Raw genomic sequence first — 12,801 nt, 5'->3', positions numbered from 1 at the left:
TCAGGATAATGTCCCCTTCCTTGTTCCACTTTGGCTATGTCAACATTTACAGTGGCGTGTAGTGTGCAGCCATGGCACGTCCCCCTAGCATGGATATAAACAGCGGAGTAGATGGAGAGGCACAGTTTACGTGGGTAGAGTAAAGACATGCCAGATCCTTAGGGTATGTGCCCTGCATGGCTCTCCAAAACCCCCCAGCAGTGCTTCCCACATATACACTTCTATTTTTACAGTTAGTGTCCTGCTGCCAGAGCCTTTCCCCACCGTAGTGAAAGGCTCCGGGAGTGGGAAAAGGTTCTGGCAAGGAGGAGGCAGCAGGGAAAGGCTCTGGCCTTTCCCCCTGGCCTCTCTGCTGCCAGAGCCTTTCACTGCTGCATAAAGCTACGCACTGCAGTGTGAATTCAGCCTGTTTTTCACTGCAGCGTGTAGCCACATGTACCCTAAACGCTGCCACCTCCTCTACCTTTGCCTCCTGCTGGATAAGCCTTCTTTGCATTAGGCTATAGAGCAACCTTCTTGGGAGTGAAAATCCGGAAGAACTTTTGGGAGATGCTTTTAAATTGCTAACAACAAGAGTTAACGACAGCCACTTTTCTGTACCAAGACTTGAGTCATTTAATATTCAGCACAAACCAGATCAGGTAATTATTTAGTTTCCTGTTTCAGATGCTGGGATGATGAAGATGAGAATACAGCAGTGTTATGGATCATCAGGGGACCCATACTGCTATCTGTATTAGTGAGTTTTGCCTTTGATCTGTTGAATCCTTTGAAGAACTGAAAGCTAAGCACATATCTCTTTTCAGTCAGACAGGGATGCAGTACCGCATACCGCATTTAATTTGTTTTGAATTTTAGGAAGCTGGAAATTGTTGCATAACACTTGCTATATTGTGAGTGGAAGAGAGACAAGCAGCAGTGAAATGTGTGAAAATGACAAATGAAGGGCAGAATGTTGCCCTGGGACATTTGTCTTGTACTCTATTTCAGCCAATGTAAGCTACATGCGTGCAGCCAAAATTGGCAATAGTGCAAGATCACACACAGGTGATAGAAGGCTAATTACTCAGAGTTTAATGCTAGGAACATGCCTAAATAAGGACACTCCTGCATCATCTATGCATGATCATTGCACATTTGCAGGTACAGGAACATTTAGCCTTAAAGGCTCATTGTGAAGAGTAATGTGTAAAATCATCTATTTTCTGTCACTTACTCATGCATCTGGCCACAGCATCCATCTCCAAAATGTGAGGATGTACTTAGATTGTAAACTCTTTGGAGCACGGGGTGTCTTTTGTTCTGTGTTTGTACAGCCCCTAGCACAACAGGGTTCTGCCCACGACTGAGGCTCCTAGGAGCTACCACAATACCAATACATAATAATAATAAAGGGCTTGTGACATGCCTGTACTTAGTCATTTATCTTTCCCCTGTTTTTATTCTTCTGTTTTCTCTCCAAACCACTGAACAATATTGCCCCTCTACCCAGACTCTCATCAGTCTTTTCTCCAATTTTATGCGAGTGCATTTTGCACTTGAGCCTTTAGGATGCATATTTAGGACAAAATTTGGCCATTGTATATGCAAGCAGGACTCGTACAGACTTCAGTTGTGTTGCAAGATCTGTTTTGTGGAACGTTATAGAAATGAGCATCAGTCAAAACTTTCAAACGGGTGCCTAACGATTAGCACCTACATCCATCATTAGGCATAAAAAAAAAAAGACCTGATTTTCAGGCTCTGAGCAGGTAAACCTCCTATTCAAAGTCATTGTGGAAGCACATCAAAACTGAAAATCAGATTGTTTACTTAGGTGCCGAAATAAGGATTTGGGGGTGTCGCTTTAGGCATCTAAGATAGAAAATGTTGCCCTTATTATTTATTTGATTGTGTAAAGATTGAGAACCAGATATTCAGTTGGCATAAATTGGCATAGCTGCTTTGACATGGATGGATCTACGTTGATTTGCACCCATTTAAGATCTGGCTCCGTCTCCTAGGAAGCTTAGAAACCCCTTCTTCTCTTTGCAGATTAACTTTATTATATTTGTCAATGTGATCAGAATTCTGGTGCAGAAATTACAATCTCCGGAAGTCAGCGGCAGCCAGTCTAGTCATTTTGTGTAAGTGATGATAACTTTTTTTCTATTATCTCCTGTTGGATCTGGTTTAAGATATTGTTTCCTGGGGGTGTCCCCCCTGTGGCCTCTTCCTCAATAGTGGGGAAGGTAACTCCCAGAACAAAAAAAAACAAAGTCGAGTTGCCGCCTTGTTTCTAAGGTATGAGCAGGTAAAATTCTGCCCTCTTTTTCTAGAGGCCCCCATATAAAGTCCTCTCCATGCTAGGCCACCAACCAGGCCCAACTGAAAGTCCTGCACCTAACAAATTGTAATCAAGTTAACACGCTCTGCTTAGGTTGGCTCCATGCTTTGCCACACAATTGGCCCCTCCTCTCTCTCTTTCACCGTTCTTATTTTATGCACATCAGCTATGCCCTGTAGTTTAATGAGCTCCAGATGGATCTGGTTCCCAGATATTTAACTCCTCCCATTCTGGTTCCATACCCCCTGGCATATCATGCCCTTCCTGAGAGACTCAGCCCTGCCAACCTCGGAAATGGTCTCTTAGAACCGCTCAGGGGACTGGTTGGCTCATGGTTTTGGTAAGGCTGGAGAATTTCAATACTAGATTGCCAGTCCAATCCAGCCCAAAAGGCATGTTTGATTATCTATGTGAAAAGAATTGGTGCATCCATTTCAAAATGGACAGATGGCCCCATCAGAAGAACCACCATCATGAGTACCACAGACTGGCATCCATGCCCGCCGACACAGGAGAGAGAAAAAAGATTGCAAAGGCATAGAGAACGAATGACCCTATCACCATTAGACGCACATTGGCTTTGCACGTCGACGACAGACCGTGCCTGATCTGTAGATAAATGGAGGATTTAGGTCTTGTCTACATGGTGCAGCCTAGGGCACTACAGCGGTGTTATTGCTAAAGCGCATTAATTGGTCCGTGTGAATCCTGATGGTGCACACTGAAAGTTCCCTCATGCACTTTAACTATTACACACCAGCAGGGTCTACACAGACCAATTAATGTGCAACATATTAGTGCGCTTTAAAAATCCCCTCCCCCTCACAGTGTGCGTTTCTACGCTGTGTGCACACGCCCTCAGTCTCAGTTCTGTTAGTTTCCCACCTTCCATTAAATTCATTGAAATGTTGTCAAGTCTGTCATGTTTGTGTTTTTTGTTTTTTTTTTCATTTCCCAGGAGACTAGCTAAATCCACCCTGCTCCTGATCCCACTCTTTGGAGTGCACTATATCGTGTTTGCGTTTTGCCCAGAAAGCACTGGATTGGAAGCTAGACTTTATATTGAGCTGGGCTTGGGCTCCTTTCAGGTATGATAAATAAAGATAGAATTAAGAACTGTCTTGACCTTGCCCACTCCAGGGAGGGTGACTGAGTGCCTTACCAGGTGTCTCATGAAGGCTGGGGTGTGGATCAGAATGAGCTGGCTGACGTTCCATCCAGATAAAACAGGCGATAAGAGTAGGTTAGGAGAAATAACATCAGTCTCTCTCCTTCCATTGTTAGTGCACCCACCCTTCAATTTGTAGTCTGTGGGTCCGGTTAGACCAACAACTGCCATTACGTGATGAAGTAGCAGCTGTGGCCAGGATTGCTTTCTCTATCTTCTCATGGCCAGAAGAGTATGGCTCTTCTTTTGGATGTAGACCTTGCGTCTTTCATCCATGCCTCTGTCACTTTGCGATTAGATGACTGCAATGCACACCTGATGATGCTACACTTTAAGTGTATTCAGAAGCTTAACACTGGACTGGGATACGAACTGCCCATGCCGTGAACATTACACCAGTGCTCCATGCTCTCATGGCTACCTGTTGGCTTTGAGACAGAATTTAAGTTGTTGCTTTTGACTCAGGTACACTTAAATTACCTGGGACCTGCCTATATGAGAAACTACCTCTCTTGTGTCATTTTGCTGGGGTTGCAATGAGTCACCATGCACTAGCTGGCACTCTCTGGTTCTTGGCAGGGTTTTCTCCCTGGAATGGTCATCCGTTCTTGGTCAGAAATAGCCTGAATCTCTTAATGTTCTGGGCAAGCTGCCAGGCACTTGCGGGGCAGGGGGGGCAGAAGGAGAGCGGGCATGAGACAGGCTCTCTGGCCTGCTCTATCATGGCTGGATTTTGTGCCATGGTTTATTGCACAGTTTTGTAGGCAAACTGAACTATTGGCAGGATACACAGGGCAATGGAGAGGCACCTCCTTGGCCTTAGAAATAGAAATACACCAGAACTGTAATTTTCAAAACTAAGTCACTTAGGAGCACAAGTCCCATTGAAAGCCATTGCTAAGTCACTTAGGAGCACAAGTCCCATTGAAAGCCATTGCTAAGTCACTTAGGAGCTGTGGAAATTCCACCCTGAAGAAATATTTTGCCACAAACAGTGTCTATAAGGGAAATTGAAGTTTTTATAGTGTACTATTTTTCAGCCTCTTTTGAATCAAATTATAGACACCGGCTGTGCACATGTACTTACTGGTAAACTTGCAGCCCAAAGGAGAAAGCATGAGGAGGAAATGTTGACCCCCGAGAATGTAGCTGTCCTTATCCCATGGTGTGTCTACTCCAGATGCTCTCTGTGATAGGCCCCAGGGAGGATTAGTCCAAGGGAGGAACCAGGGGTCAGGGTCTGGTCTGATTGTTGCAGAAAGATATTTTCAGGCTTCTGGGAGAACATTTAGGGGTGTATGAGCAGAAGCAATTGTCTGTTCCCTTTTGGAAAATATCACACTCAGGTACTTAAAAAACACACTTTCATTACATAGCTGTGATTACATGACAGGTTTCTGATGATCGCACTGATGACGGTCTTTGCCTTATTTATAAAGATGCTGTCAAAACCCGCTGTATAATTATAGTCTTATAATTCACGGCTACATAGTTTTAAAAAAAACCTTGGCTGCCTAGGATTTCATGCTATACACGCAGGATTGCATGCCAAAACAGGGCTAGAACTCAGATCTGCCTGCTCCAAAACCCCCAGATCCCTTCTACTTGAGCTAAAGGAGAATTTTGGTTAGCTGCTAGCAGTACAGGGCCCCTCTCACACAGGGGAGCAGTTCTGATTATATCCATTAGAGGTCAGTGGTGCACATATACAATATCAGGTCCATGACATTGTTTAGTCTAAATACGAAAGTCATATGAATAGTGTCATGCCACCAAAATACTGATTGGAAAAATTATGTTATTGTGTGTCCTAATCAAAGTATTAATTAGGCTGACATCACTCTACAATTATCTGTGCTCCAAGGCCTGTTGTGCTGAAGTTCACCTTTTTTAGAAATAACCTTTTTTTCCCCCTTAATTCCCTAGGGCTTTGTTGTCGCCCTTCTATATTGCTTCTTAAATGGAGAGGTAAGTAGCAAGACATGCGATTGCATAAGACCTTTGAAACTCAGGGGCCTCCATTGTTTTCCTTGTGTTCCAATTTCCAGAATAGGCCATTGTGAATTACTTTGATCTGCTCCTGAAAGCATGAAATAGCTTTATCGGTCTTCCTGCCTGTGTTTCTCTACTTTGTCTAAATACATGTAATTCTGGTCTGCTACAGGAAGGCACAATATCAGCTTTGAGGTCGTGACCCCTTGACAAGGGGTCAGGGATTCCCCTGTCATGAGAGAGTCTGTTCAATTAGTGTCTCTGGATACATATCGAACCTCTGTTCAGCTTTTATTTCCTCTAGCAAGCTCTTTTCTTCTCCAGGGCAGCCTGTGTGGTTCCAGATACTCTTGTTCAACCTTATGCTTCATGTTCTTTGATTATTGTTAAGACTCTATGATGTACTTTGGAAAATGTAGCCAAAAGTGCCATCTGTTTTAAAAAGTGGCCGTTTTCCAAGGGAAGATGCGGGATTTTTTTATACTATATATGTGCTTTATGGAGCTTGCAGTGTGAATGGCCAGAACTTACCTGAATTTGCCCTGTAAAAAGAGTATTAAGAAGCCAACTAAGGCATAAGCAAATATGGATGTTTCAGGTGGGATTTTTCAAAAGCACCAAAGCAACTTGAGAGCACGGGTCCCATGGACTTCCAAAGTGATGGGTGTTCCTAAGTCACAAAAGGGGCAGATTCACGAAGGTACATAGCACCTAGTGGCCTCCTTAGGCACCTAAGTCCAACATTTAGGGACCACTGACATTCTCAAAACCGCCACTCAGTTCCCACCCAACCCTGCAGGTGCCTTAAATTCCCACTGGTGGGTACGTGCAAAGTTGCCAAAGCCCTGATGCCACCGCACAGCTAACCCAGTCGTCGGGATCAAAGATGGGACCTCTAGAGCTAAATACATGAGCCTCTACTGCATGAGCTAAAACCCACATGCCTCTTAGCTAAGGCTACAGCAGAGTCATTAATCTCTAAGTGGATTTGGTGCCATTAGAGGGGACAGAACACCACACCCAGAGCATCACACCCAGGAGTTGTGGGGGTTAGACTGATATTGCCCTTTAGCTTACATAGTGGTTCACCCTCCCTGGTATTTAACCCCACAATGTATTTATAGAGACCAGCCATATCCCTCCTCAGCCTTCTTGGCACATGCCTACAGGATTGGGGCCCACACAAAATGCAGCTCCGGGAGTGGGTCTGGGTGTCCCAATAGCCGAGTGATTAGGCCACTCACAAGGGCCGTGGGAGACTTGAATTTGACTGCTGGGACCATTGGGCTATAGCATCAATCCCCGACCCCCTCTGGCCAACGAGTGAGTGCCCCACCCCAGAACACGCAGTGCAGGCTGGTTGGGGTATACAGCTGGGATGTAGTGACCAGCGTTCATGTCCGTGCTCCAAATCAGGCAGCGTAGGGATTTGAATTCAGGTTTCCCAGGTGAGTGCTTTAGCCATTTGGCTGCTGGTTTGATGGGATGGGGGGCATAGGTGCCGACTTTGTAATGTGCCGGGGGGGGGGTGCTCCCCCTGGCTTTGCCCCAGACCCCGCCCCCGCTCCACCCAAGACGCCACCCCCACCTGCCTCTTCCCGCTCTGTTCCGCCCCCTCCCACGAGCGTGCCCCACCCTTGCTTCTCCCTTTTGCCCCCCCCCCGAGCGCCTCCTGCACACCATGGAACAGCTGATTGCAGCAGGCAGGAGGCGCTGGAGGTGAGGGGGAGGTGCTGATGGGGGGGCTGCCAGTGGGTGCTCAGCACCCACAATTTTTTCCCATGGGTACTCAGCACCTATGGATGGGGGGGTGGCTTTTGTGAGAAAGGGCTGACCTGGCTTAGGCGTCTAACTCCAGGGGAGCATTCACAGCTGCGAATCTCAAGCAGAGAGAGTCACTTAGAGGCTCAGATCAATGGGCATTAAATAACTAAATAGCTAAGAGGATCTAAACCTCATCTCTTTCCTCTGTGTTAGCTAGCTCCTGGCTAGCTTAGGCGGCTCCCCACTCAGCGTGCTGGCTTCTGAGAATCCCTTTTGTAGGTACCTAACACTCCCCATACAATTCATGGGGAGCCTGGATACCTAATTCAGGGCTTTGTGAATTTTGGAAAATTCCACCCTGATACGCTCCAGTTCAACCACAAGTTATGGGCTTGATGCAGGAATTAGTGAGAGAGGTTCTCTGGCCTGTGTGGAGCAGCAGGTCACACTAAATAACCATAATGGTACCTTCTGGCCTTAAAAGTTTTCTGCAGTTCATTTTAGGTTACACTTTACATGGGATCATGCTAATATTGGGACTATAATGACGGCAACGATTTAGTCATGGGTATTTTTAATAAGTCATGGACAGGTCATGGGCAATAAACGAAAATTCATGCCCGGTGACCTGTCCACGGCTTGTACTATAAATACCCCGACTAAATCTTAGCTGGGGAAAGCCGCTGCTCTAGGGGGCCCCTGGTGGGTGGGTCCGGGGGGAGCTTCTGCTCTGGGGCAGGGTGGGGCAGCTGCTGGGGGCCGCTGAGCAGCAGCTCTTCCGGCCACCCCCTGCGTCCTGAGCGCTTTTGAAAATCAATCCACTTGTTTAGGCACCTAGATTAGGATTTAGACACCTAACATTGGGCAGGCATTTTTTTGAAAATCTTAGCCTAAATGTCTGTGAAATTGGAATAGCCACATTCGTTCTATGTCGCCCTCTCCCCCCTCTTTTCGTTCTTTTCCTTAGGTTCAGGTTGAATTAAAGAAGCGACTGCGCAAGTGGCAGTACCAAGAGTACCTGAACTTCACCCGCAAACCTCGGCGCATGTCTAGAGAAAACAGCCCCGTTAACTATGTCACTCAGTTATCACTGCTTGAAAAAATCAGCCCTAAGAGGAAAACCTCCCTCTTCCGGAATGGCACATCCTCCGTGTGAGCCTCCCAGAGCAAGCTCAGCTGTTGCAGTATTGTCTCCTGAAAAATGAACGGAGGGATGGCCAATATGGAGTCTCTGTAGGGTGACCATATTTCCCTATGCTGAATACGGGACACCGAGTCAAGCGAGGTCAGTGGCAATCAATCAGCACTATGCAGTACGAATGTTCAAATGAACATCAAGTTGACTGAGCCCCCGTTAAAAAGAAATACTGCGGAGTTGGATTCTTTTTATTTACCTTCTTATCTTTAAAGCTCTAGGGGCCACACAGGGAGGGGTGACTCACACACTCCTACCCACCCCCACACACAAGGAGAGGTGACACCCATACACCTCTCTCACAGCGGGTGGGTGACTGACTGACCGCACAGTGTCGAAAGGCAGCTAACACCTCCAGGCTGCCGCTGGCCATCGACATAACCCAGCTGCCTCCTGTCCTCCTGCCTTAGGGCTGGAAGGGGTTAAGCCCTAAGGATGCATTGTGCACCAGGGCCCAGGGAACGTCACTGCAGGGCCTTCAGCAAACCCGGCCAGAGATGTGGCTCAGCAGGGGAGGGGGCCTAGGAGCACCCTAGGGGATGGAGCAACCCTGCGTGCCCTGGGGGCAGGACCCAGTGTGTGGCAGGGTAGGGGATGAAGATGGTGGTAAGCCCCTGCCTGGGGAGCTGCGGTGGAGCCTACAGGTTCAGGGCATAAACAGGCTGGAAATCGCTTCCCCCCATCTCCAGAGCTTAGCCGAGGGGCGGAGAGGCTTCCCCGTGCCAGCGCTGTGTGGGGCTTTGGCACATGCAGGGCTCGGCTCCTCCTGGCCAGTGCCCCGGGCCAGAGGGTCTTGGGCTTTCCTGGGGTGCCAGCCCAGCCAGAGGCAGTGGGGGAAGGAGCGTTGGTGTTGGTGAGCTGAGCGTTCCCACCAGAGGCTGGTTCTCCGCACAGCGCTGGGAGCAGGACGCGCCCGGCTGGTAGGGATATGGAGGAGCAGCGGGGTTGGGGGTGGGTGAAGGGGAAAGCGGGGAGAGGACAGCGAAAGGGGGAGCACGTAAAGCGGGGGTGGGCAGCAGAGGTGACACGTAACTGGCCACTGCCTGGCACCTGCCCGCACTCACCAACCATCACAGCGCGCAACCAGTGCCAGCCGGAAATAGGACGGGGAGCTGGGCCTTGCTGGCTGCGAGCTAGCATGCAGCAGGGGCTGTGCTGATGGATCAGCAGGGGGAGCGGCCAGACCCACATGCTGCATCTTTGCCCCGCCACCAACCTTGAAGACCCACCCCCATCATTGGCCACGGGACCCTCCCCACTCCCCACTGGTGGGAGGGCGACTGGTGAGCAGGGATCCGGCCAGCAGCAGGACCCACCAGCACTAATGGGGTGAGACAGAATATATGGAACAATTTGCCCGTTTTTAAGAAAAAGTCAGGACACCTGCAGGAGGGCTTAAATATGGGACTGTCCCTTTAAAAACGGGACGTCTGGTCACCCTAATTCTCTGTGGATCCTCATGGTGGAACTTCTTGTCCCAAACATCTCCCACTCCTCACTCCTGGTGCAGAGAAATTAGGGACCTGATCTTTCATTCCTTGAGAATTCACTCCCTTAGGTACACTGACCCCAATCCTAAACTACTGTAACTCAACCCAGTGCCTTTGGGGTCAATGAAATGGCACCAAATTACACCAGAAGGGGAGCTGGCCCCACCTAGCTACATGATTTTGGTTGCTCAGCTTGCGATAACTTAAAAGATGACTGCATTTCAGAAAGTACAGAGCATCCATCTTCTGAATACCAGTCCCCTTTTACATGTCTCATGATTTTTAGTAACATTTACAAATCTTGGCCCTAGACTGTTCAGGTTCATCTGTTGGGGAGATTCTGCGTTAGATCGATCATTAGTTCGTCTATCATGGCCATTTCTATATTCCCGGTTTTGTTGTGGGTGGCATTCTCTCAGTTTGCTAGGTTTCAGCTGAAGATTGCTTCCTGTTTCACTGTCCCCGGCATCCCACAGTATCTGTGTTAGTGGTATGATCTAGCGGGTAGGGCAGGGAATTGGGAGCCAACACATCCTAGTTGAGCGATGGCTTCACGGGGTAACATTGGTCAATCACAACCTCTTTGCTTTAATAGTCCTCTCTTTAAACAGGAGGATGGTGCTTTGGCCAAAACTTGAAGCCCTTATTCAAGGCTGGGTTGTCCCCTTCCATGGTGAAACTCCCAGGATTAAGCTAAGGGGAAGGAAATCTATATGAGGATTTCCCTTGGAGGGTTCCTCTCCCATGGTTCAGTTGAGGGTAGAGTTTTATTTTCAGGACCAATATGCTGCAAGGCCTGCCCCCAAACCTGGCTGCAGGAACCCATGACCACTTGGGCAGGTGCCCGAAGCATCCATGGAGTGAAGAGTGGTCCAGTGTTTAGGGTTCTAGATGTAGGAAGCCTGGGTTCAAGGCCTTACTCCACCACAGCCTTGCTGGGTGAGTGGGCCTCAAGTAACTTGTCTCTGTGGGTAATGTCATACAGGCCCAAATAAGCTCCCCAGAATGAATGACTATGAGCAACCCCTCCCCACCCAAAGCAGGGCCTCCCATTCCCTAACCCCAGCCAGCCCTGTCCCCATCTCCTTCTCACTCCCATACAGAGCTTGACCTCACAGAGCGTCCTCTTCCAGAGCCCAGGGAGGTAGTGGTGGGGAGGGTGCTGTCTCCTATTTCCATGTAGACTGGGACTCCTTGGCTGTAGGTTCCCCTCTAAGCGTGGGTCTTGTTGGCACAAGTCAACACTCAGATTTTATTCAATTAGCTTCTCATTGCAATGAGTAGGAGTGTGCCAGAGCAAAGTCCATGTCTCAGGATTTGGGCCTTTGCATTTACTCCAGTGATCTAGAACTGCAAAGCATGTATTAACTCTTGTTGGAAGGCATCATCACAATATGGCCCTGCCCCACAGCCCAGTCAGATCAAAGGGAGCAGTTCCAAAGGCTTCAAGCCGTACAATACTAGTTCCCTCAGTAAAACTAGACTGTACCTAGCTAGACTCCCAACCAAGTAATTCGGATCATCCTTTTGTTAATTACAATCTTACCTTTCAGTTCTAGCGACCCTAATGTTCTCTGTAAGGGGCCATCCCCTTATGCTATGTCTACCCTGGGCACCGCATCAGCTCTTCTTGTAAAAGAGCATCATTTTGATCCCTTGTTTAAAATTCTCATTGCTTAACGTGAGCAACTGGAAACAGATTTGTGGTTTCTTTATACTGCAGATGTAGACACATAAAATAAAAATAATAATGGCTGGTGTGGCCTAGTAATATTTAGATCTTCATGACGCTATAGTTCAGATGGAAAATTAAATGAATAGCCATATATTTTTGACTATGGATCAATTTTAAGGCAAGGAAATAAAGATTTACAGCTATGACCTCTTCACTGTAGACAAGATTTTCCTACAAAAGCCCCCTTGCAGCAGTTGAAGTCAATGCAACTGCATGCCATCAATGGGGCACCACTTAGATGTGTGTTAGAGGACTTATTCCTTCACCCTTTCACTTCCCTGGTCCTTCTCCCATGAACAGAGAGCAGCAATAACCGAAGTCCGAAGGTGCGAACAATTCAATGTTTATTGGGGTGAACTTCCAGCAAGCAATGATTCCAATTTCCTTCCTCGGTGTCCCCCTTCCCAGCCCTGACGTGACAGAGCCTTGCCTGTGTTCCTGTTTCCATTCCCTGTTCCCATTCCCCCCTTAGCAAAACATGATTCCAATTCCCCCCCTCTACTTCCTGATTGACTGCAGATTATATAGTAAAACTTGAGTTCTGCTTAGCTATACCTTAACCAATCATTTTACTGAAATTTACCTAACCAATCCTAACATATTGTTACAGAATTCTCTCACCAATTATACCCCACTACCCTAATTAACTTACACCTAGCAAAATTAATTGTACAGCAGACAGAAACAATTAGAGAACCAGACAGATTAACAATAAAAAGTGGGGGCCATAGAAATAAAACAATACAGAAATAGGGGTTTCACAACCACAACGATTGACAGGGGCGGCTCTAGGCACCAGCAAAGCAAGCAGGTGCTTGGGGCAGCCCATTTGCAGGGGTGGCAGGGATCCAGCATGGAACCAACAGGGGGCCCTGGGAGCTGTAGTTCCTTGGTTAGCTCCCTGCCTATAGAGCCAGCCCTGGAGCAGGGAAAGAACTACTTTTCCCAGCATTCCCTCGGCCAGTACCAACAGGAAAGAGGGGGAGGGAGTGAGGAAGCTGAGACCTCACGCTGCAGCCTGCTATGAATGGAGAGCTGCACTGGGAAGGGCAGGGATTCCATATTTTAACATTCAAAAAATAGGACACTCCATGGGGAGGGAGGGTAGCCCCACCCTGCCACCATCCACTC

The 12,801-nt window shown here is 47.9% G+C and overlaps 1 protein-coding gene across 1 annotated transcript in view; it reads left to right on the top strand.

The window, feature by feature from the left end:
• Positions 1-8,406, top strand: part of LOC135874455 (pituitary adenylate cyclase-activating polypeptide type I receptor-like) — a 36,732-nt gene extending 28,326 nt beyond the window's left edge. Inside the window, exons 9-13 of the mRNA XM_065399279.1 lie at positions 667-739; positions 2,035-2,126; positions 3,285-3,414; positions 5,421-5,462; positions 8,218-8,406. Coding sequence (XP_065255351.1) covers positions 667-739; positions 2,035-2,126; positions 3,285-3,414; positions 5,421-5,462; positions 8,218-8,406 — 526 coding nt within the window. The remainder of the gene's footprint in view (positions 1-666; positions 740-2,034; positions 2,127-3,284; positions 3,415-5,420; positions 5,463-8,217) is intronic.
• The last annotated feature ends 4,395 nt before the right edge of the window (positions 8,407-12,801 follow it).

This window comes from Emys orbicularis, chromosome 2 (genome assembly GCF_028017835.1).
Source record: "Emys orbicularis isolate rEmyOrb1 chromosome 2, rEmyOrb1.hap1, whole genome shotgun sequence".
In the NCBI taxonomy this organism is placed as follows: Eukaryota; Metazoa; Chordata; order Testudines; family Emydidae; genus Emys; species Emys orbicularis.
Note: the sequence above shows the minus strand (reverse complement) of the source record. Positions and strands in the feature narration are given on the sequence as shown.